At 39.4% G+C, this 24,591-nt stretch overlaps 1 protein-coding gene across 4 annotated transcripts in view; it reads right to left on the reverse strand.

Moving 5' to 3' along the window:
* Window positions 1-24,591, reverse strand: part of NEK7 (NIMA related kinase 7) — a 71,224-nt gene that overhangs the window by 29,423 nt on the left and 17,210 nt on the right. For 3 of the 4 annotated variants that reach the window (XR_007377076.1, XM_048945254.1, XM_048945255.1), the window contains exons 4-8: window positions 16,835-16,897; window positions 16,187-16,297; window positions 8,269-8,322; window positions 2,552-2,660; window positions 159-266 (exon numbers count right to left, since the gene is read on the reverse strand). Coding sequence is in view for 3 of the 4 variants with exons in the window: in XM_048945254.1 (XP_048801211.1) it covers window positions 159-266; window positions 2,552-2,660; window positions 8,269-8,322; window positions 16,187-16,297; window positions 16,835-16,897 (445 nt within the window). In the remaining variant the exon portion in view is untranslated. The remainder of the gene's footprint in view (window positions 1-158; window positions 267-2,551; window positions 2,661-8,268; window positions 8,323-16,186; window positions 16,298-16,834; window positions 16,898-24,591) is intronic. The other variant, XM_048945256.1, reaches the window with a different exon arrangement.

The raw sequence follows: 24,591 nt of genomic DNA on the forward strand, positions 1-24,591 counted from the left end.
TTACAGCTTTCCTGTATTTAACATCTCTGCGCATTCTAGTTTTTTAGATAGCATTAGCTGCATCTAACACCTTTTTTTCTCCTCTCAGACGAATGGCCACAGCATTTTCACCATATCAAAATCCACCTTTTCTCCACCTGCCCCTCAGAAAAGCTTACCTAAAGAATGAGCAGCTGTGGTTTTGGAACTGAAAAATCGGCCAAGCCCAAGATCTCCAAGCTTTACTACTCCCGTAGCTGTAATGAACACATTAGCTGGCTTTATATCTGAAATAAATAAATACAAATAGAACTTTAACACTATGAAGTAGCAGAAAAAGCTATCGCTCTATCGATAATAAGCTGAATGACATCTTTCAGTACAGACAACACTGTTTGACAGTGCTGCTCAGAAAAACTGAATCTCTTATTCCCAATTTCACAATGATAATTTTAATTGTCCAAACAGCACACAAGCAAAACATTTAAGAAAATGAAAAATATTAAAATCCAAAACTAACAAACGATAACAGAACCCACCCGATAAACACAGAAACATACACGAGTAAGTTGTGTAAACTTTATTCAATGAACTCCATTAGAACCAGAAAAACTCTCATTTTGATCAAAATCACAGAAGAAAATGTTTCCATGAACATTTTTTTTGTCACTTTCACCAGATTATCTGCAGCAGCAAGATGTTATTTAACTGAACAAAGGAATTCACTGATACTCTTTAACAGCCAACATTAACAATAAATTAAAAAAAATAAAAAGATATACTCTGGAGAATGTTTATTTGAATTCTTCAGTGGAATTGGGCTAATCAAGTAGAAACAAAGAAAAATAATGATGTATTCCCCAGACAGTTGGTTTTTTTGTTTTTTGGTTTTTTTTGTTTTTTACAAGCAATATTCTCTTTAAGTTTTCATCTAATCCTCTAGAGACAAGAGCAAAGATTTTTATTCTATGATTTTTAACTAAACTACCACCCTGCCAGTCTCCTAAATAAGCCCCATGCTTGTTTGGCAAGTGTCCTTAGCTCTTACCAAGCTCATAGGCACAACACACTGCAGCTCACAACTTAAAATCATGGAAGAGCGAGGACATTGCAGTTTGCATAAGATATAGGTGTAGTTAAAGTGAGTGTTAATAACCCTTCAAATGCCAGCACTCCAAGTTTCTAAAGTGGTAAAGTTCTCAGATTTAGAAAGGAAGACAAGAAATTTTGTTAAACTCCCTGACTTAATTTTCAGGACTTTAAGCCATGCTAGGCAAAACAGGTCAATAAAGACATCAGCTCGAGTTTAAAACATTTCTGGTTTTGATGTATAATTATCTATAGATTTGCAAGAAAATCTAGAGGTAGTATTTCAGTTTAAAGAAACTCTTATTTTGAGCTGAAATAAACTCAAGCGAACTATTTTAGTCATAAAAGCATTAGAGAAAGATAGCTGTAACTTACAGAAAGAATCTACAGCTTTACATCCCCCCTCTAAAATTTGCACTTGCAGATACCCATACAAATGAACAGGGAAGAACAGAAGAACCACAAGGGAAAGCCATCTGAACCACAAGGGAAAGCCATCTGAACCACAAGGGAAAGCCATCTGGGGAGGGAGGTCCTGTGCATCTACGTTCATCTTGCTAAAAGGTACAGCAACTTTGGCTGCAAGTGATGCAGCTCAGCAGTGATAGAAGGACAGGGCTTTTAGGCAGCTATCTGCATCCCAGGAGAAGGAAGCCACCAAGTAAGGACATATAATTTTACCTCAAGTCCATACACAGCTTGTATGTCACAAACAGAAGGACTTCCAAGGCAAATTAAAAAAAAAGAACATCTGAGAACCCGCTATACTACAATTTGTTTTCTTTGACTTGGGCTTAGAAAGCAAAATGAAGACAACATACGGAGGAGACAGACAGCCATCCAGAGGCTTACAATGGGTAAAAGTGATTAAGAACCTGACAGGGACAACTGACAACTAGGAGCTGCTGGGACACACTACTTGACACAGAGACCAGAAAGATCAGAGAGGAGCAGAGAAGAGGGGGAAAATGCTTGTGCCTGCACATAATCCAGCAGGTAAGGAAGAAAGACCAATACATCACTGGAAGGATGCAGAGCAGGAGGTAAACACCTTTCCAAGAAAAATTAAAAATAAAGGTGGAAGAGGTGAAAAGAAAGGATGAATAGCTATTTGAGAATGCAGGTAAGTATACTTAGGAGAGAACTGGCAAACAGAGGAGGACAGACAACATGAACCAGGAAAATGAACTGAGCAAGGGAAGAGGCAGCAGCAGTAAGGTTTCCATTAGTTACAGAACCAGCACCAATTTTGAACGCTGAGTATCACAAGCTGCTGCTGCAAACAAATGCCCACCACAGCCAAGGAAACGCATGACTTCTGCCACACTTGGCTGTTCCTTACAAAACATTACAAAAACATACATTGTGTCAGCTGATGATGATGATTCCACTGTGATTTTATTCAGTGTAACTTGCATAGAACCAGCTTAATTCCCCACACTGTAAAAGGCTTAGTTAAGACAAGTCTTTGATCCTGTATTACCTCTATGCATAACACGACGAGAATGCATATGCTCCAACGCACTGCAAAGCTGGACAAAGTACTTCCAGACAGTTCTTTCAGGAATCAACCTCTTCTGTTTCTTAAAATGCTTAAAGAAAAAAAGATAGCGAATATCAGAATTTAAGATTGCATAAAGCAGCTGAACAAATAAAAGTATAAAATCCTTTATCTAAAAATCAAGTACAAAAGCAATTTAAAAGGTTTACTGACAGATTTTTCCCTCAGTATTAAAGCATCTTTCATCAGTCTACACATTCAGAATCAGTAAACACATATAACCATAACTGCCATCAGCAGAATGGAACTGCTGCTCCCCCAGCCCTCCACATTCAGGACCAGTTAATAACAGTATTTGTGTGGCATGCAACAATTCTCAATGCAGAATGAAATGCGACCCGAACAGCCCAGCACTGAGTGACCACAGAACAAAGGTCTGATACAAAGGGAGGTGCACAGAACCTCCTGAATGAAATATTTCCTCACACCAACTTCCATTTCTGTGTCTCCCAAATGGCAGAAAAATAATGGTGGCGCACAATCACAGAAAGATCACATTAGAGCAAATGAGGTTATCTAGCGCTGAAATAGAAAGGAGTACCAATCATTTCTGAAAATTCCACTGCAATCCAACTCTTGTTCAAATATTTCCCATCCCGTATGAACCACCATCACCAGTAATTGGTAACAGTTCAACAGCCCACTAGAACTTACAGGAAGTGCAATTATGCTCTGCCACACACATCTTCAGATATAATGCTCAGCAACTGAAGTAATACAGACCGCCAAAAACGCCTACTGAAAACCTGGAATTCAGACAGCACTACCTCATGTAAGTTTGGTCATTGTAATTTGTGCAGCTAAAGGTGATAAGATTGGTAAACTGTTGCTCGCTTTGTCATTTATTCAACAGAATCCTTATTCTAACAGATTGTACGCAGACAAAGAAAATATACAAACAGCATTAGTTAACTTACACGGAAATAAAAACACTCACATGTACATTAATAGCTTGTATACACACGTCACAATCCCACACACCCTAAGTTGATACGACAAACATTTATTACCCTGGGAAAATAAAAATATTTTCATATACAACGTTAAAGTGTGCCACTGAGAAGCTGACAGCCACATCTGCACATTACGGAGACGGGCACGAGTACAAGAAAAGCGTTTCTAAAGTAGCTGTTGTAAAATGCATCAGTCGTACAAAGGATCACAACATTTCACCAAAGTGGTGCTAGTTACAGGGATTATTTCAAAATGCATTTTCATTTAAATGAGGCAAAGAATATAAATCACGTGTTTAAATATAATTTTCTCAGTCTTGGACTGAATCCAAACAAACCCTGTGTATCTGTTCTCCCTATTGCAGGATTTGCATATCAGAAGATTGTTTGATGTCAACAGGAAGATGGAGACCAGGTTTCTTTTCATTTACAAACACGTACACAATACATGTAAGTGTATGCACATGAAAGCAAAGTTCCTTGATTTAAAATGCATTCTGAAATTACCATAATTATTATAACTAGTTATTTCATTTTAACATTCCCATTTTATTTATTTATTTTAACTGAAACCTAAGTAAAAGCAGTGATGAAACACCACTCACAACATGACTGAAACGGAAAGATCTTCCATTATGGATTTCTCTATCTATGTACTTAAAAAAGAAAAAGAAATACACTGATGGCTTTCAGGACAAGCAGCTGTACTCAGCCACCAACTGTAATGCTGTAGCTGACTGTACACCAAATCACCTGCTTCCATTCCCACAGTGCTGATGTGCAGTAAGTTGTTAAGATGCAGTCTCATCCTACAGAAGAGCTTAAAATCCTGTACAATTCTAACATCTTCTTTTTCTGAAAGCACCAGTAATAATTTGTTAGCCCTGTAGATTGAGTCTTTATCGATATAAGATACCAGCACTGTTGAACAAGAAGAAAAAGGCATTTTCATTTGCATATATTGAAAAATAAAATCGTGCCTTTAAGATAAGCTGACTGAACGCTGGTGAAGAGACTCCACTATGAAGAACATACATTTTACAAAACTAGCAACTGAAACACATTGTGTAGCTCCAGGAAACAGAGCTGGGAAAAAGAATCTCACTGTTGCTTGGAAGTTCACCTTCTAACAAGGAACGTAAATCAATGAAATATGTGGTCAAATTTAAATGTATTCACACCAAACAGCATAATGAAATTTATTGCATGTGCTATCCTGTAATCTAAGTAAGATCCTTTGCTCTCCTTTATTTAGGAAACACTATGAAATGATAAACAGTTCTAATAGTTCTGTGCTCGGCCATTCTGTATAGGGAAGTCAAAAATGCAGAAGACACATCAGCAAAAGATCAACATCCTTCACTGCAGCTGAGCACAGCAGCACCACAGGCAGTTTACTATTAAAACTAGCTTACTGCCCAGTGCTGTCATTTCCTAAGTCTAAGGTCCAAATATGCAAATAAGCCTCAACTTTTCCCTTCTCAGCACACGCACCGCTGTTACCCGCCCAAATTTCACCTCAGTAGGAAACACTGCCTGACACAAAGCCTTCAAGAAGCGCTCTTACCAGCGACAGTCTATAGGCTGTTGTGTCGTACCTAAGGTTCAGAGGGCAGCCCTGCTGCCTCTCCAACCACACCTTACAGGGTGTAGCACAAATTAAGTAGAAAAACACAACCTAAAACCTTTGAGGTGAAAGAACTTTCTCAATATAGCAGAGACAGCAAAAAGAGAGAACCAATGCACCAAAACCCTGGGCTCTGCTGCAAGCATCTGTTTTACCTGGTCAATACAGAACATAGGCACACTCAGGCAGCAGACTGCCCTCCCAGTAAGAATTTCTCATCTCAAAAGCTATAGCCCATATCTATATGTTTGAGAACAGAATCACACGGAACTACTTACAAGGTTTCTCAGAACATTTGTAGAAATAAACCCACAATTCAGTCATTTCATAAAACAGGATTATTTTTTTCTGGTCATAGATTTATTACTCAAATACCTTAAAAGAGCTTTAATGTAGGCATTTACATCAGGAGATTCTTCAGTCACATTCCCATGCCACTCCACCCCACTTTCTCCCTTTTTTATTTCTTTATTTAAAAGAAAAAAAAAAAAAAAAAAAAAAGCCTTACTGAGCAGTTTCATCATGGGAAAAATGGAACTCTCCAGGTTTTCCCTAACAAACTGCTAAAAGCAAAAAAAGAATATTCCCAAATGTTTCCAGCTAAATATAGCTACCTTGCACATAAACAGCATATGCCATTCAGTTTCTCGGAGACAAAGAAAAAAATTAAGCAAAGCATAGAAGGGGAATAAAAGTTTAGAGTCAGTACAAAAGCATGGAAGTATATTAATCTGAGTTTCTAAAGATGATCCTATAAAGGTCATATTCCAAAAGCTAAAGTAACAGCAACTAGCAAACGGTCTTATCTAGGCTCAGTGAGGGCAGTTCAGAGAATAAATACTTAAGAAAGTGTGCTCAACTATGCTTCGTTTTTGTAGGAAAATTAAGAATTTCCTGCAGATGAACAAAGACAAGTGAGAACAGATGACTTCAACATAAGTGCAGATTTCAGGTGTGCTTAGATATCAGTAGCCATACTTCAGAAGAAGTATTCAGTTCTGATGTTAGTGTGTCAAAGAATTTTAAAGGTGTGATTTAGGTTGCTTCAGACCTCACTAAACAGGAGGATTTAAGAACCCAATTAGACTGAATTAAAAAGGAAGAAGCTTGTGAACATGTCTTGTAAAAAGACAGTAAACTGATCGTGTGAACAGTTTTCGTCAAGTCAGTGTTTAAAAGTGTTCTGCCCCTAAATTAGGTGAAACTAGTCTCCAAGACCATTCACTGCTCTTCTGCTGGGCATGCTCTAGGCTAGAGTTCTTAGCAACTTGTGCTCGCGATTCCTCAAGATTCTCTTAAAGTACAGAATCATCTAGGTTGGAAAAGACCTTCAAGATCATCACATCCAGCCACCAACCTGACTCAACAAGTGCCATCACTAAACCATGTGCTTTAGTATCACATCCACAGATCTCTTAAATACCTCCAGGAACGGCAACTCCACTGCTTTATTGGCGCTAATGCTTGAACATCCTCTCTATGAAGAATTCCTTTCTCACACCCAATCGAAGCCTCCCCTGTTGCAACTTGCGACTATTTTCTCGTACCCTGTCATTTGTCATTTGAGAAAAGGGACTAACACCCTTCTTGCTGCAACCTGCTGCCAGGTAGCTGTAGGCAATGATTAGGCCTCCCCTAGCCCCAGTTCTCTCAGCTGCTCCTAATCTTTGTTTTCTAGTCCCTTTGCCAGTTTCTGGACTTGTTTGTGCACTAGCACTCCGAGGCACTGAGTAATATGATTTAGTGGGCATGGTGGTGATAGGCTGATGGTTTAATTACATGATCTCAGTGGTCTTTTCCAATCTTAATTAGCCTATATTTTAGCATCTCAATATCCTTCTTGTAGTGAGGGACCCAAACATGAACATCACATTCAAGGTGCAGTCCTCACCTGTGCCACACACAAGGGGACAATCACTTCCCTAGGCTTGCTGGCCCCACTAGTTCTGATGCAGGCCAGGATGTCATCGGCCTTTTTGGCCACCTGGGCACACTGTCAGCTCCTGTAGAACAGTGGAAGTGGCAGGCTGGGCAGCTGAGATAGGTAATTCCAGAAGTACGGGCAGGAGTCTCACTGTGTAAATACAATAGACAAATCAGAACTGGCTACGGTAGCTGTGTCACAATAGAAGGATGAAGATTGATTCAAACATCTACGTGCTTCTGAGAGACTCACGTTTCTAGAAATGGAGTTTCTACCTCAGTTATTTTCTATTTAAAAGGTCATATGGTTCTAGCAGGAAAGCAGTGTTCCAAAAGCCACTTTCAGCTCTGTTCACCAGAATGCCAGACTAGACAGGTCCTTCCTCTCAAAGAAATAACAATATCAAACACGAAAACCCACACAATTCAGATAGAAACAACTTCTCAAATACATTCTCCTTTCAAACACAGCTAAAATGAGGACAAGAACTTAAAAAAAAAAAAAAAAAAAAATCTAGCACAAAAAAAGCACGTCAAAATTCAGGTGTTTCCACTTCTACTGTGTATTTTTATGCTAATCATCTATTAATTGGACTGCTAATATGATTCCTCATTAAATTCCCTTGTGAGTTTGGACAAAAACCACTACAAACCCATATTTGTACTCATCCAATCCTTTCCAAGGATTCATTTCATGTTTCCTTATAGTCTATCTATAATCACTGTGCTCTACCTAATATTATTGCTCACGCAAACAACAAAAACCCCAAGACGCTGCAGCATTCAGAGATAAAGATCACCTACAATAAGCAGGTCTACTTGCAGAGCCACTAAAATAAATTTCCAGTACTGAATCACTTTCATAGTCTCTGCAGTTACTGCTGAGCAGGGCTTCTTGAAACATGTACCTACATGTTTAAATCCAGCAGTATTTGTTTACGTACATTTCTCCCCAGTAAAAACCCTTGGGAAAACTGTTACTGCACGAAGAAGTGAAATTTGTGTTTGAATCATTATCTCTACCTCCTAATAAAAAGCAGTGGCGTGACACAGTAAATACAAAGGTTTCCTTTTTTCTTCATTCTACTACAATTACAGCAGACAAGTCTGAAATCTTTCCATGCTCAGCAAGTTACCTGCACAGCACAAACACTGACACTGCAAGTTTTGCAAATGAACTCAGTGAAAACCTAAAAAAAAAAAAAGAAATAAGTCTTAAAGTATTGCTCACAGGGCATCTCAAACAGGAAGAACACTAAAATCTATTTAGTTATCACCTTTCAATTCTCCCTTCTCTCTTAAGAAAAGTCAGGGAGACATGCAATTCTGATAGATAGCAGTGGGCAAAGGCAGAGATGAAACATCCCTAGCACTTCTGCTCCAGTCAGACCTACCTGAACAGCTTCGTGCCATTTGACACCAAGTTAACTTTTTATTGATGACTGATACCATCACACTCCTTGAGAAAACCACCAGCATACACAACAGCTTCAGATGTGTGCTGTGAAGGGGACTGTTGCTAAGACAGAACAGTGCTGGTAGTCTCACCAGTTTAGCAGAAAATCTGCCCAATTACTGTCCCAGTGCAGACACTGACAGCAGCTCTCCCTGTGCAGCACACACTGCAGGTTACATGAAGGTGGCAAGCTGCTGCTCCCCTTCCTGCTAAATGAGCACCTGCCAGACCACCCCATAATACACACGTATGTGGAGCAGGAGCTTACCAGAAACAGACTTCCTACCTCAGCAGGGCTCTGCTTTTTTTTTTCTTCTCTATATTTTAATAGTATTTTGAAAAACGAATGCACAGAAGTACAAAAAAAGAAAAACCAAAGAACTTTAACTCCATGTTAAAGAACATGGAGAAAATAATACATGAATATTTGAGGCTTTTCTCAATGACATAATTCCAGGAGAATGCTAATCTCTTCTCTACCATAAAACAAAAGCATGTGCTAAACAGAAATACTACAACCTGCAGTCACTTCTTAAAACTGCTGTTTGCCAATCTTAATAAATCAGTATGGTGAAAAAGAAGTACAGAAACATGCGAAAAAGAACAACTTACAGAAATACTATGTCCAATTCATGATGTCAGGCATTTGGAAGTAAACACACCACACAAAAAATTAAAGCCAACATACTTTCTCCTTCTCAAGAACATTTGCAGTTACCAGTTTTTGTGCTGTTTGGTTTTTAACCATTATTTCAGAAGATCGTTTTCTTGTTCATTCACGATACTCAGTTCATAAGCAAGTTCAACACGTCTGCAGGCTTTATTTAGTGCATCATTCAAACTCTGTTATTAAGTTGAGAAAAAAAGCTTCCTGCTATACAACCTTGGTGCATCAAAGTAATACAACAAACTTTGTGAAAGTTATCTTCACATATGGCCTTAAAAATGATCGCAGAATCATAGAATGGCCTGCGTTGAAAAGGACTACAATGATCAGCGAGTTTCAACCTCCCTGCTGTGTGCAAGGGTGGCCAACCACCAGACCAGGCAGCCCAGAGCCACATCCAGCCTGGCCTGGAAGATGATAAGATGGTAGCATCGCTATTTTACTGATTAGAATAGGAAGAAACGAATCAAGATCAAAAGTGTTAATTACTTTTAGCACCAATCTTAAGCACCTACTTTTTGACATACTTTACACAACAGCTCAACTTCAAAGCAGTTTCTGCTCAGATCAGATGGAGCTGTGAACATTCAGTACTTATACAAAACAAACCCCAGTTCTACCTTGATTATCAGAAATACAGAACAAGCAATTACAGTTCCCATCACAAAAGCAGCTCAAGCAGTTTATACAGTATCCCTTATGAACAGCAGCACCAGAGGCCATGAGAAAGAACCGCCTCTGGAAAGCATTCAACTGTATTAACCACAAAACTTCTGTTTTCCTTGAATTCCCTGACTTGGAAACTACCATTGTAGCACAGGAGGCCGCACACACAGAACTCATTACAGCACACACTGCACACAACCACAATTCTCTCTAACAGTAGCTGCATCTGTAACACTGAATAGTGGTGCATCAAGGAAAAGCTAAACCTGTAAATTGCTGGAGCATAAAATATAGGTCATATTGTTTTCTAGCTTTGATTATTTGATTTCGCAGATTCCATGATGCTTCCTTAGGTTATATGCAATGCCCTTGATTTAAAATAAAAACAAAAAACACAAAAATAACAAAAAAGCAGGCTCTTCATCACACAGCAGCTCACCAGAGTTGGCACTTTTACAGCCACAGCTAGTGTAGGAGCTGACCAAGCAACTCGCACAGCAAATATCACCCCTCAGCAGGGAACAGCTGGGCACCACCAGCAGACATTTACATTTGCCAGCAGCAGCAGAACAGCCACGCTCCTCACCTGAAGGCCCATTCTGCTCCCCAGGTGGCAGTGCAGAGCAGGCTCCTCATGCCCCCATTACATTTGGACTACCTGTAACCCCTGCACAACCTGCCACTTCTCCACATCCCTCTCAGATCTGTCTCTTCATTTCCATCTTTTCATCCCATTTTCTCTGCTGTATGCAATCACTGCTCATTCCCAGCCAGGCAACTTACCCCAGCCAGGCTCTCTGTCTGCTGACAGCTTGTTTGTATCCCCAGGGTCCTTGCCCAGCCTGTCCTACTCTCTGGAAACACGCTACTCCTTCACTCAGCTGACCGGGTTCAACACCAGAGTCCCATTTCTCCCAATACATCACTCTTACTCCCACTGAAACACTCAACAGTATCTCCCTAATGCCTTGTGCGATCATAACTGCCCAGTCTGCCTTTTCCCAATAACTGCTCACCAGCTGCTCCCAGTTCACTTGCCTTCCCCAGTCTCAGTCTTAGTTGCTCTCTTCACTTCAGGAGAATTTGGTTGCTTTCCCAACCAACTCTCCTCTCCACCTGGTCTTTTGCCTTTCCCACGTTCAGCTCAGATTACTTTATGTTAGAAAGAAAAAGTACCCTCTGAGAAACAGTGCAGTTTTAGCCCGTCCAGAACATCTGGAAAAAAGCTATTTCTGGCAAAGCATTTTCATTTCAGTCACCCATGCTATAGGTTGAAGCATTCATTCACTCAGGTGGTACGCAATGCTTTCAGCACTAGGAGATGCAAGAGGTCTGTGCAGCTCTCCATGGAGGGACGTCACCACCTTGGCTGCTGTGACCCAGCATTTCTGCAAAGCACATACAAACTCTTCTGTAAGAATTGAATTCAGGTGAGTTTTCACGGCCATTGTGGTAAGAAAAATCCACTTCTTAAGTTCTTTTTTCAATTCTTTCTCAAGAATTGAATCACATCTGATTCAATTCACAAGGGGCTACAGCATTTCAGACAAAATACTTACTAGATTTTAAAACAAATAAACATCACATCTGGGCAGAATCATGGATTTTTCCTCAGTCTTCAACTAAATCACACTTTCTGGAAACACAGTCAGCTGGCATGGAACATTTTGGTATGAACTTGTTTTTGATTTGTCAGAACGAAACATGTTCGCACACAGCTGGGTGGGCAGCACAATGCTGCAGCTGGAGCACTGCCACCCAAACTACACTGAAAACAGCACTGTTGTCCCACCAGCCTGCCAAACATAGAGGCCGACCATCTCCTACAACTGCTGCAACTGCCAATCAATACTCTGTATAAACAAGCAAAAGCCAACCCATCTAGTCAGTTAGTAGCTGACGGTCTACTGAGACACTAGGTCGTGCCCTGGGCAGAGGTAACAGCTGATCTGCTTTGTTCTGACCCTGCATCACTTCCTTCCACAACTGCTATCCCAGCTTTACGCTCCCCTAAATCCTCCAATTAGCACAGCAAAAGAGATTTATCACTTTTGCAATTAAGGAAAAAAAAAAAAAAAAAAAAAAAAAAAAAATCAACTTATCACTAGCATGTGCTATCAGCATTCCCCATCACCTCACCCTGGTAACCACACACCATACAGCATTCATGGTTGCAGTCATGGGGATTTGCAGCTTCACGTTAGCAATATCAACACTCTGGGCTGACAGAGCTGTCCGTGACTGAAGCAGCAATTCTGCTCCTCTTGAAATGAAAGCTGGCCCATAATGCTGTAGAAGCGAAGTAACAGACCAGCTCTGCTCTGAATTGTACCAAAAAGCCTGAGGTACGCCCTTAACACTGCAAATATGCTCCAAAACAGTTCATTCCTGATATATTTTGGCATGGGGAGAGGTGGAAAGGTGTGCATCCCAGGAGAGAACCTGCCTGATGCAATTTCACATAGCAAAGACCAAAATAACCGGAACAGGTGAAATGTCAAAACAATAATCAGCAAGACAAATAAAAAAGTCTAAACACAGATGAAGCTACGGCAACTCCACAAGCAGCAATACAGATGTGCTACCTACGACTGTCACTGTTTTGATTGTCCTATTAAATATATAAATGCACACACACCTTTGGTCAAGGACAAAGAACACGCTGCCTCCAACTACAGAAACCTGAGAAATCAGTATGGAGCTCATACCGTTTTAAAGAATTTTATTATGTTTTAAAATATTTGCTTATTTTATTTAGATAGCAATGCTTATTTTATTTAAATGTTACACGGAAAAAAATACAACTGAATAATGGGTGAAGCGCACAGGTGACATTCGGTAGAATTCCATTTCTTTCTATTTCTTAAGAAAGCTGCTAATGTTTTCAGCTTTTTAGATGAAAGCTTTCATGCTTGTTCCCAAAACATGATTAACTTCCTGAAGATCAGAATGACATATTCAGTTACAAGTTCGCTTTTTTTTTCCTGGAGCACTAAGATTTTTTGCCAGAAAATAGCTAAAAATATCTACAAAAGGGAAGCAGAGCTGAAAGTTCTTTACTTAAATTCTAAATAAAATATCCTAATTATTCTTCAATATTGTTCAAGTGCTATCATTTCAGCATCATCAGCACAGACTTTGCTCCCCAGTTGTGGTTACGTTTTTCTTTATTTTCTACTGATATATTCTGATACTGATACATTCTGATATATTTCCTTGGCTAATGCCATTAGGTTCTTTTTTTTTTTTAATGGTATTTTCCTTATCCAATATATACCAGCTGTTTTTTTAGTGGTTTCAAATTTATTTTTTCTTAAGTCCACAGTTTCGCCACCACAAAACAACCCTGTCACTGTGCTGTGCAGTCACTAACAGAACAGGAGATCAAGCCCCAAAGCTGCCTTACAACTTATTTTATATCATAACAAGAGGTGATGTTACATGGTAATACCAGGACTGTGACTACCCTTAACTCTGGGAGCAGTGTTATCCTAAGATTGCCACACTCCCCAGTAGAGATCACAGGCACTGACAGTCAGTAGATTGCAAGGAAGTGGAAGCAGAGACAGCAGTTACTAATTACTTACTTTTAAAATCTTCAGTGCAACGCTATCCAGCAGTCAATCTTACAGACACAGAAGATCAGGACTTCTTCCTCCTTTCACCCTGCCTACACAAGGCTTCCTTAGCTTAGAGCTGTGTAAGTTTCAGTGCAATACCAATGCTAAGACAAACAACTGTTTCCCAAACTGACAGGGTTTGATTTTCTTCCCATGTTACTAACATGACATGTTCAAGAATGTGGCCATTAAAAACTAAGATAAAAAAAACTCACTTTTGGACCTTCTACTTTTGAGAAGAGAGGCTGTACAGAAATGCATCTGTGTGAAAATGAGAGCAGGGTGATAAAGCGAAGCTCTTACTGAATTCCTGGATTAAATCGGAGTGGGGGGAGGAGGTAGAGGGAGAAAAGCGAATGTTCATGCGATGCTCCTTATTTCATGATGAGATTTGTAAATGCCAATGCAGAGGTGTTTTTTTCCCTCCTCCATACATCTAATTCTATGAATTCTATTAGAATCCATTATTGGTCCCCAGTATGAATGCATCAAGTGATTTTCCTCAGTTGTCTACTCAATGGGGACAAAGAGAGTATTATTTACAGGTAACAAGAGGGACAGTACAAAAGCTGGACTGGGAGGACTTAGTTCATTAAGGGAAGAACTAAAGAATTCATTAAGGTGCCCTGTGAGCTACCACAGCTTTGCAAGCATTCTCTGATGTGCCAATAATGTAATAACAAATACCCAAGTAAACCAGTTAAGTAGTTTTCCTCACGTTAACACTAGTTTCAGTGTCATTCAAGCCACGGTCATTTACAATTATAAAAAACACGTTCCACCCCTGTTTCTACAAATCACACAGCAGCCAAATACCCAAACATTCCTCTGGGGGTGCCTCTACATCCTCTTGCAAACTTAGAGCAGCAGTCTAGCAATACTGGAAACCGAAGCACGGCTTGCTTGCTTAATAACACAACATATTCACTTTAGTAACATGACAGGCAGACATTATGCTAGAAAGTTTTCCACATCATCACCTATTATTTATTTCTTGGGCAATTTTTACAATATTTTGTTCAAAAGACATTGTAACTGAAGCCCCCACACTTACATTGATATCATCCAAACAGTCTACCAATTCATTTTCTCCATAAGCAATATGAAGACTGAGCGCATTGTGACACCTCATACATATTTAATAATTGCCTGATAGGTTGTCATTAACATCAAACAGCAATCTAAGTTTGCTACATTAAACATGATCCTTGTGTTAAGAGGACAATCACAAACTGCCTCCAAGATCGAGCCGGTACGAAATACCCACTGACTTGGACAAGGGGTAATGAGGCCAACTGCACTGGAGGAGACATTATTCACACACTGGATTTAAACAACAAAAAAAAAAAATAAAGTGAAGGGGGAGAAAAAGCTTCAATGGGTCATAAGACCAGACATGCCATAAGGCAATCTCTCATGGAATACTCATATTAATAACTGTTGTGTCAAAACTGAACATTCAAAAGACAGACAAACCTGCCTTTATGTTTTATGAAATGTAACCCCACAAAATTAATAATTCATGAGACAAAGAAAAATATCAGATTTGTATACATATGAATACATATATATATATAAAAAGAATACTGTCAACCTGTTTAGAACCAAATTTTGACTGTCCCACCGTACAGCTATCAATCTAGAAGGCAACACTCTTCCAGAGTTCACAGAAAAAGAAATCAGCATGTAAGTCATTAAGAAAGAAAATAACATTCTCCCTTCATGTAGGTTCTCAATGAAACAGCAGAACACTGCCTTGTACCCAGATGTTGCTGAGAGAATAGTAACTGACTGCTGTTATTCGTTCCCAGTGTTATGCTGTGTTGACAACAATAATGTTGGTGCACACACAAGAAAGTATACCAAGGGAACACAGTAAAACTGAGACTCAAAGGAAGAAGGGAGGGGAAGCAGGGGAGATGATTTTCAGATGACAATCAGATAAAAAAAGCTGGTTAAAACTTAATGTAAGTTTCAGCACATGAAGTTCAAACAACTTGGATAAACATTCTCAATCAGCCGGTGTTTAAGTAGAACAGAATAAAGCACTTAATCCATAATCCACAGCCACTACACATGATTTCAAGCAAATCATGAAATACATTTTCAAAACATTTGTTAGTCTCAAGATAAGTATTTAAGAAGACCTAGAAAGTGATGTGGCCATTTCCATTTCAATCATTATTTTATTTGCTGAAGTGATTGGCATTCAGAGCTGAAGAAAAAGAAGCAACTACTTACTCCTTTTGACACCAGCCTTTTCTGCTTTCACGGCCATTATGAAGTATAGAAAAATGCAACTGTGCCAGAAATCAGGAAAGGCATCAAAATGTACTGCTCAGAAAGGTGGTGACAGTGCTTTTCTTTAGGTTTTTCCTCTCCCCAGCTATAAGTGAAGTCTAGTTACCTGCACTTACACTGTGAGCAGCAGTGTTAAAAAAAACATACTTCCAAGCAAATCAATATGGGGTATGCACAAAAAAAAAAAAAAAAACCAACAAAGGTCAGAATAACACTCCACTTTTCTCCACATTTCCTGCTATTTTAACCACATTCAACCCAGCAATGATCAGACAAAGAACAACCAAAGAAGTTCGGTATTAGTAAATTTTAGTAATTAAAAAAAAAAAAAAGTTAATTCTTACCTTTATCATTCTTGAGAGATCCCCAGCATCAGCTAATTCCAACACTATGTTCAGTTCGTTGTCTTCAATGAATGATGCATAGTACTTAATTACATTTGGATGATTCAGTTGCTAAGAAAGCAGAGTTATAACGCACATCTCAGTGCCATGTCTTATCTTTTATGAATCTAACATTTTTATTCAGGCAAAAAAAAAAAAAAAACCACCTAAAATTTACTACAGTAAGACATTTGTGCTGATAAGAAGCATTGACAGATAGGCACTTTGCAAGAACATGCAAGACTGCAAGAACTTTGTGGCCATTTTAGGTTGACGTTGCACTGAAAGAAAAACAACTTCTTTAATTGCATCTATGTAACAGCATGCTAAAGTCATCTGAAACAGTCATTTTTTAAAAATCACTATGCACAAAACACTTATCTAGAATATTGTAATTTTAGTAATGTCTACTTGAAAAGTTACATCATTTTCTTGGATTCACTTCTCAATGTTAACTCTCAAAGCCATTAAAGATTCCTGCAGTGAGACTTATAAAAGCTCTACTAAGTAGCAGTGGACACTTTCAAATATATCTGTGGAAAAAAAAAAAAAAAAAATGTACTTTGATGATAGCTGCAATTTTTTATTATTTTAAAACAAATCTTTTACCTTTAGAAGATCTATTTCTTTGATGCAGTCAGCACGGGCTTTGGCATCCATTAAATCAAATATCTGTGCATAAGAGATGAGATAAATTCATCAACTGATTAAAGAGGATACTGAGTGATTTTTTTTCTTTTTTTTTTTTTTTTTTAACTCACAGCATCTGCACAGCAGCTCAAGTTACGCGCTCCATACATGGCAAAAGGTAATACTGTAATCAGAAATACTCCTAACGCTCTTCGCGCAATTGCTAACATTGCACTCCCCAAGTACTGATTTGCTGCTCTACCAATTCTTGCAGCCCCACTGTAGGAAACAGGTACATTAAAAGTACAAGTTTCCTGCCAGCTTAGCTGCCACCTCTACTCATCTGTTCAAATACATGGAAATAATTCAGCACCTATCCTTCAAGTCAGTTCTAATCCAGATGTCAGCTTCCTCTCCCATACCTCCCACACTATTATCAGAAACTGATTCTTTCTAAGGTTGAGCTTGCCCTTCTTCCCTAGTCGCTTGCTACAGCCTTCTGTCTCCATTTTAAAGACAGCATACACTTCTGTTCCCTCAGGATCAAAACTTCACTGTCACCTCTGATTCCTTCTCTTCCATTTCTTGCCCTTCAGCAAAGGAAGAAGTGATTTGAGTTCTGTAATTTGTTTACTACAGCGCTTTTTTTCTAAACCCTTATCTGTCACCTTGACTCTTACAGCCTTTTACAGTTCAGCATCTCTGTTCTTCATTTTTTTCCCCACCTCCCATCTGCTCCAAATTACTTTGCAATCAATCTCATCTTTACTGAACAGTAAATTGTGAACAAAACTGAACAAAAATTTAAATTAACTGTGCAAGAGGTAATTTTTTTCCTGGCCATTAAGAATCCTTATGCACATTCTAGTGCTTACATTTGACGTAAGCTCCTTCTATCTTCACACCTGAAAACTTCCATGTAATAACTCACAACTAATTCCAGATACAAAGACACAGACTAACAGTCCTTTGAGTACACAACACCCACACAAAAGCGCTACTGAAATGCCAAACCTGGAGATGGAAAAGAAGAAACGGGAGAGAAGAAAAGAAAACTACCAAGTGAGAAAGCGAATAAAAAAATCTCACAACTACTTGTATACTGACACCAGGACAGTGGGTAATAAACATACTGAGCTGCATGTAACAAGAGCTCCTCCTCAAGGAGGAGGTTCTGGAGGCCGTAACAGAAACAGCAGGGTAAGTCACAGGAAAGCAATGCTAACACTAAGAAATAAAGCAACTTCAGATGTAACAGGAAAGAGTACTGTATATGAAGCTATAGGTACAAGTATTAGAAGATAAACAACACATGGAAAAGACAGCAGAGTTTACTTATTAAGGTCAGGATCACATCTAGCCAAAGAGATGAAATCGTCTGCATCTGCTATAGATCTCAACTCTGAATAATAAAACATCACCTTTTAATCATTTTGAAATATGCCAACAATCCTACCATTTGCTACAGTCGTGAAGGACTGTAATAACTTTCCTAGGAAGCTTGTAAATACTAGAGAAACGTGTGACCCTCTAGTGACCCTCATTAACAGTGGGTCACTGGGAAGGCATGAGATCATAAATGGCTTTCCCAGCAAACTAAGAGACTAGCAAAAGGAAAAATGCACACATCTCTCCTCAAAACAATCCATTAAAGCATACTGGGTAGCAGGGGACATAAAAGAGGATCAGTACAGGTGCATGTCTTGAAGTTTCACATGGAGCACTGGAACAGGCTGCCAAGGGCGGTTGTGGAGTCTCCTTCTCTGGAGATATTCAAGACTCACCTGGACGCCTAACTCTGCAACTTGGTTTAGGGAATCTACTTTGGCACGGGGGTTGGTCTCGATGATCTCTAGAGGTCCCTTCCAACCCCTACAATTCTGTGATTCTGTTGGCTAAGTTCTTGATACTGAGTTAAGAACATATCTTATGAACGATGGAGGGATCCAGATGTGGGCATGGAGAACTCCAACACACTGGGGAGCCCTAATCAAAGCTGCAAACAGAATTTGGGACTGAAAACTGTACACAAGATCTACTCATAATGCTTAGAGGAATTATTCAAAGCACAATTTCAAAACTGAAAACCCAGAGATTGTCACTGTGTGAAGAAAAAGAAAGAAAAAAGGTAGTCTGCATCCACTAATGACTCTCTCAAGAAAACTCAATTCCTCACTCAATTCCTTATCTGACATTTCTGCTCCTTTTACCATGAGCATGCTTCATAAACTCTTTTCAGGGTGCAGAGTATTTCTAAGTAATCAAGCAGCAATATTCTCTACTAAGTTTGCTTTGGAAACACACACTTCAATTTACTGTTCATGAATGTAGGATAACCAGCTCTATGCCAAACCTCTGCATGTTGCTATTCAACATTCCAAGCCCAGACATAACCCCAAAGGACTATAAGAATTACCTTCTAGAAATGCAGAAATCCGACTGCAAAGATATTAACTTCCTCCAATGAAAAGACTAAGAACAAAAACCAAGCAAACAAACAAACAAAAAAACAACCACCACAAGTCAGGTTAGCTCACGAGAAGCTTCATGTGAGCACAACAAAAACCCTCTGCACTTCAACATCAGAAGGTAATTCAGCACTGAAGAACATCTCACACCAGAAAGCAGAAGCCCCAGTGAAAGAGGTTAAAAGCTTCAGAACATCCTTTCAAAGCACAAGTCAAAACTAACATGAGGCACCTGGTAGGAGTCAGAGCGCCTGTTCTACAGGAATTGCAGGAGACAGATTACCACACAGGTATCACTTCTCTCAGCTCCAACTTATTTTCTCTCTTTTAGCTATAGCAGCACACACCCAGCAGGCAAGTGACTGGTCTTCCCTGTACCTGCACTGTTACAGCCAGGTGACAGATTTGCACAACAAAGATCTAACAAAATTAAAGTGATTAATCTTTGGGACCATCAAAAAGCATTAATGACAGGCAGCCTGGAAGCATCCAGCACAGTGCAGTGGAGACTTGCTGAGGAGGAAGGAGCTGTCAGCCATCCTCCTCCTCCCAGCAAGGAGCTCTGGGCACTTGTGGTGGAGGTCTTTGAGGAGGTTTGCACAGGACTGCTGGGAGCCAGCAGTAATTACTGTAGTAATTACGCAGTGCTCACACATGCAGTCTAGCTGGTCAGTAATAAATCCTGCTGCATCCTGATTAGATTATCAGGGCATTTGTTAGGCTAACAATAAGTACTAGCTCTTGACTTCACTGACAACATCAGCATTAGCATAACTAAGGCTATAGGTGCATTCTCACTAGTTTGTACAAACGGCACAAAGTGTAACCACAACGGTAGCTGGAATCTGTATTATTTTAACCTCATTTTCATTTTCAAGGACTATGGTAAGATTAACATTTCTACAAAGTAACTAACTGTTTGCTGTGGAAAACCTATTAAATACAACTTCTGCATATTAATATTTTTCCAATGCATCAGTTTTCACAAAGCATCATCAAAATGTCATTATGACAAAGGGCTGTACCCTATTTAGCAATTCCTGAAAGCACTTCAGCAAACAGAGCTGGAGCAATGCGAGAGGACCTCTTCAAGCCCTCACCAAAACTGTTCCTTCCACATTCTAGAAGCATCAGCAGTAAGCGCTGTCAGGAGATCCCAGTACTTACAGAACCACTCGTGATCTATTTTAAGGCACAGAACACAAACTGTTCCCTAGGCAGATGTGTAAACTAAACAAGGCGGCTGCAATACGTGCAATCAGCTTCCTGAGTCCACTTCTTGCATGCAGGCTGACATACACACCTACTGCTGCTCAAAGCTCTGTGCAAGGAGAAGGTTTCACAACAGCCACAAGAGAAAACATCAAGCCTTAGCTTCTAAGTGCAGACTGTATTTGCTCGATCACCAACTACCAATTTAACTCAACTTCTCAAGTAAAAATGAATGTGTCAGTGTCAATTTCAAACAGCACCACTTTCAAAACACTCTAAGATGGGAGCCTACTTCACCCCCCCGCTCTAGAAGAGGAATGCTTGCTCCTCCATCACTTCTGCAAGAAATCCTCTCCAGTACTAAGAAAGGGATTTTTAGCCTCACTGTTTAAATGATTACTTAACCCATTTGTATCAAGTTTGATTTAAAACAGAAATACCTTTAAAGTATTTCTAAAGCAAAACACAAACATCTCTGCTGCAACATAAACCTACAGACAAACAAGCAAAATAAAGACTCGAACGCACATAAATATTAAGAGAGAATACTGAACAGCAACAACGAGCATTACAGTATTTTGCCACTGCTGTGCTGAGACAATAGTGCTCCATAAAGTGTGAAATTACAAGTGCTTTCCTAAGATTAATTATCTCTAATTCAGGCCTGGAGTAGCAATCCACTGACAACGCACAATGAATAATGAATGTTAGGCGCTGGATAAAAGGATGCATTGTTTACACCTCTAACACAGAGGTCTCCAATTTTTGAATGAAAGGGAAGAGAAGGCGGAACAGCGTAGGCAGAAACGTGACGAATCTGCAATTCTGTTGAAACTCAGTTTCAGGAGATATTCTGAGTAGCTAAAGTTTATTTTTAAAAATACCACATTGAGCAAATATAACCTTACAGTCACTGCCCAGACACTTACATTCTTAAAATACACTATTTTAAGCAGTTTGTATTTAAGTTCATGCTAGTTTCACAGTTCACATCCCCATACAGCAAAACCAACTGCTCATCCACAGACCTGCCTGTATCGTAATGTACTGACCAATCACCAAGAGAACTGATATGCCATTCTAAGGACAGAGGCTTAGTCAAACAGCAAAGAAAGGGGGAGACTAGCAAAGGTTTACTGACACACAGACCCTTCCAATAGGGCTGAATAGCTGGAGCATCTTCCTAAGACCAATACCACTGAGAAGGATTGTCAAAAAAGTTAGTCCAGCCTAACACCCTTGAAGGAAAAGGTGGTACGTCAAGCAGTAGGGAAAATCTAAGTGGAAAAGGTAACCATTTTAACTGATCAAGGTCTTATCCTGTGGGACAAAGACTGCGTTTATAATGTGCCATAGAACCCATCATCTCCTCGCTGACTCCCATTTTTGGCATTCTGTAGCATTCTAAAATTTCATTTCCAGCCTTGGCTCTTGAGTATTTTTTGTAGGCTCCTGGCTAGAACGAAGACAAAAAGATCAGAGATAAAGCAAGTATAACTGTAGAACATCGCCTGTAGAACATCATCTGTAAATCACTGATAGCTGAGTAGGTTTTGTCCTTCAAGAACAAGATTTCTTCCAGAACCTAGCAGTTGCTTCCTTCTCTAAGGGACAGCTGGAGTTCTTACTGCCCACAATGTAGCTCTGACAATTCTCTGGTCAGGATTATTTACAGTAGTAGTAAACACCTGCTGCTTCCCCATCAGGCATGGCCTGTTCAGTCCACTTCAAACATCAGGCTGGAAGGTTACCAAGAAGCTCTTCAAATTTAGACTGTTGCATTCAAAACCTTCCATGTGGCTGATCTTCACCAATTTCTCTTTGGTTCAAAGTATTATTTAAACATTAAAGAAAGTGAAGCAATAAAGATTTGTCTTGTAATTCTGGTTTTACTTTGGTAATACTTCAACAGCATCTCAAAAACAGGGATCCATTGAAAAAGACAGAACCAGATAACTATATAAACCATCTCCTAATTACGAAGAGGCCAAGAACACACCAAGAAATGAAACACAAAACAGTACAACCAGAAGAAAACACAACATTTTATGTTTCCTTTTTAAGTTAATAGAAAGCAATTGCAAGTTCAACAGTTTTCACACTGCTACAGAATCAGCTGAAAACCAAACCAAGAATACTATTACTCCCTAGCATCTGGACTCAGAAGCAACAACAAATTCAGTGAGAGTGGTTTCTGTCACCATCTGCTTGTCCTTTCTCCCACAGCACGTTACCACCGCATGCTTCTGCACACACAGAGTTCTACGAATATCCATTTCATAGATTAACATTTATATAACATTAATATAACATTTATCAACATTGTGCATACTGCAGCCAAATAAAATTTTAATAGCAGAAAATAAACATTCTTGTTGGAAAGCCTCATTAAAAATAAATAAATAATAATCAAAATTGGCAGTCTTATCGGAACAAATAGCATCCTGAGATCCAGTAACTCTAAGGCTAAGTGTAAGTTAGAGCAGAGCTTGTGGGCAAAGACAAACAGAGAACCATAGAAAGGGATTAACTATAGACTCAGCCTTGCCAGGAAAATGAAGCAGGGTTGGAGGTGTAAGACTTGCAGAAGTCAGAAATGCAGGCACGCAGTACTTAAGATATGAGATGAAAAAGGAAGAAGAATGGGAAAAGTAGAAGAAAGCCCAAATCTCCATCTGGTTTTTGTTTGTTTGCTTTTCTAAACACAAAGTTAAAGGATTTAAGAGATATTGTCTCAATGGGGGAAAGTGGAAAAACCAAGCACAGGTCTAAAATACAGAGAAACAGAGTATGTCTCTCCTGATGAAAATAAGTTCTATTTTTCCCACTTGGTCTATACTAAGCTTTCATTAATGAAACACCAAACAAAGTGTTGTTTTAATTTTAAATAAGTGACTGAAATTTAAAGCATCATCATCATAGAGTAGACTGAGAGGAAATCCTCTAAAAAGCAATCACTTCTCACTAGAACTTCTATTAAAAACACATTTCATAACGAATTGACAGCGATTATCTAAAATAGCATTTCTAGGAAAATCTTAAGGAAAGCCACAGAAGCAGAGTAGCAAGTTGGTCTCCTGTCCAAATAGAACCCCTTTAGATACCAACTACACAAGCCAACACAGCCATGCCAAACGATCAGTGACACATCTGACCTATCACCAAACATTTGAACTGCTGGTAACAATTCAAGATATGGTTAATATTTATTCTGCTTCCCCCTACAGGATACCCAAATCACACCTTCCATTCAAATAACTGTCTTCTACATGGACCCAGCCCTCAGATGGAAAGTGATTTTACAGATCACATGGCATCAGCCCTCCTGATGTGCACTATTCAGGAACATTCACAGGATGCAGTCTGAAGGAAGCACAGTTTACATTGGATGCTTATAACTCTAGGATGAAGCCCTTGGAAAGAGCTGCAACACTTGACTCATTCCTTACTAGCCACCAATTCTATTTTTAGATATTTATTAGATGGTTTCTATAGCAGAGAAGCTACAAAGGTTGCGCTGAAAGTAATGCCTTCTGTTCTATTGTGTTGGCCCATGCAATAAGAGGCAGCTAGCGGTGGGATTGCAATAGAGGCCAAACCTTCCCACCAATACTGTTCCCTTTCATTGCCATGTGACAGAAGGCAGATGGAACGTCTCACAGTGGCGTCTGACATGGAAGTGCATATGAAACAGAGGTCTGTCACCAAATTCCTCCACATGGGAAAAATTGCACCCATTGATGTTTATCGATGCTAGTTGACCATTTCACGGAGACCAAACAGTGGATGCAGCAAAGTGAGGTGGTGGATGGTGTGCTTCAGAAGCAGGGCATAGCATGCATGCTGTTGATCACCACCAGTGAAAACACACAGATTGTGGTGGTGACCGTCTTGAAAGGAATGTTTTGTAGCTGAGAATTAGCTCTATCAAGTAGTGTAAGTGTGCTCTCTCTCATCATTTCCATGTAAACTGATAGCAGGCATTACTTTCAGAGCAATCTACTTAGTTCAGTCATCACCTAGGTAAGGACAGCACGATGTCTTCTTCATAGACAA

Source organism: Lagopus muta, chromosome 5 (assembly GCF_023343835.1).
Source record: "Lagopus muta isolate bLagMut1 chromosome 5, bLagMut1 primary, whole genome shotgun sequence".
Taxonomy (NCBI): Eukaryota; Metazoa; Chordata; class Aves; order Galliformes; family Phasianidae; genus Lagopus; species Lagopus muta.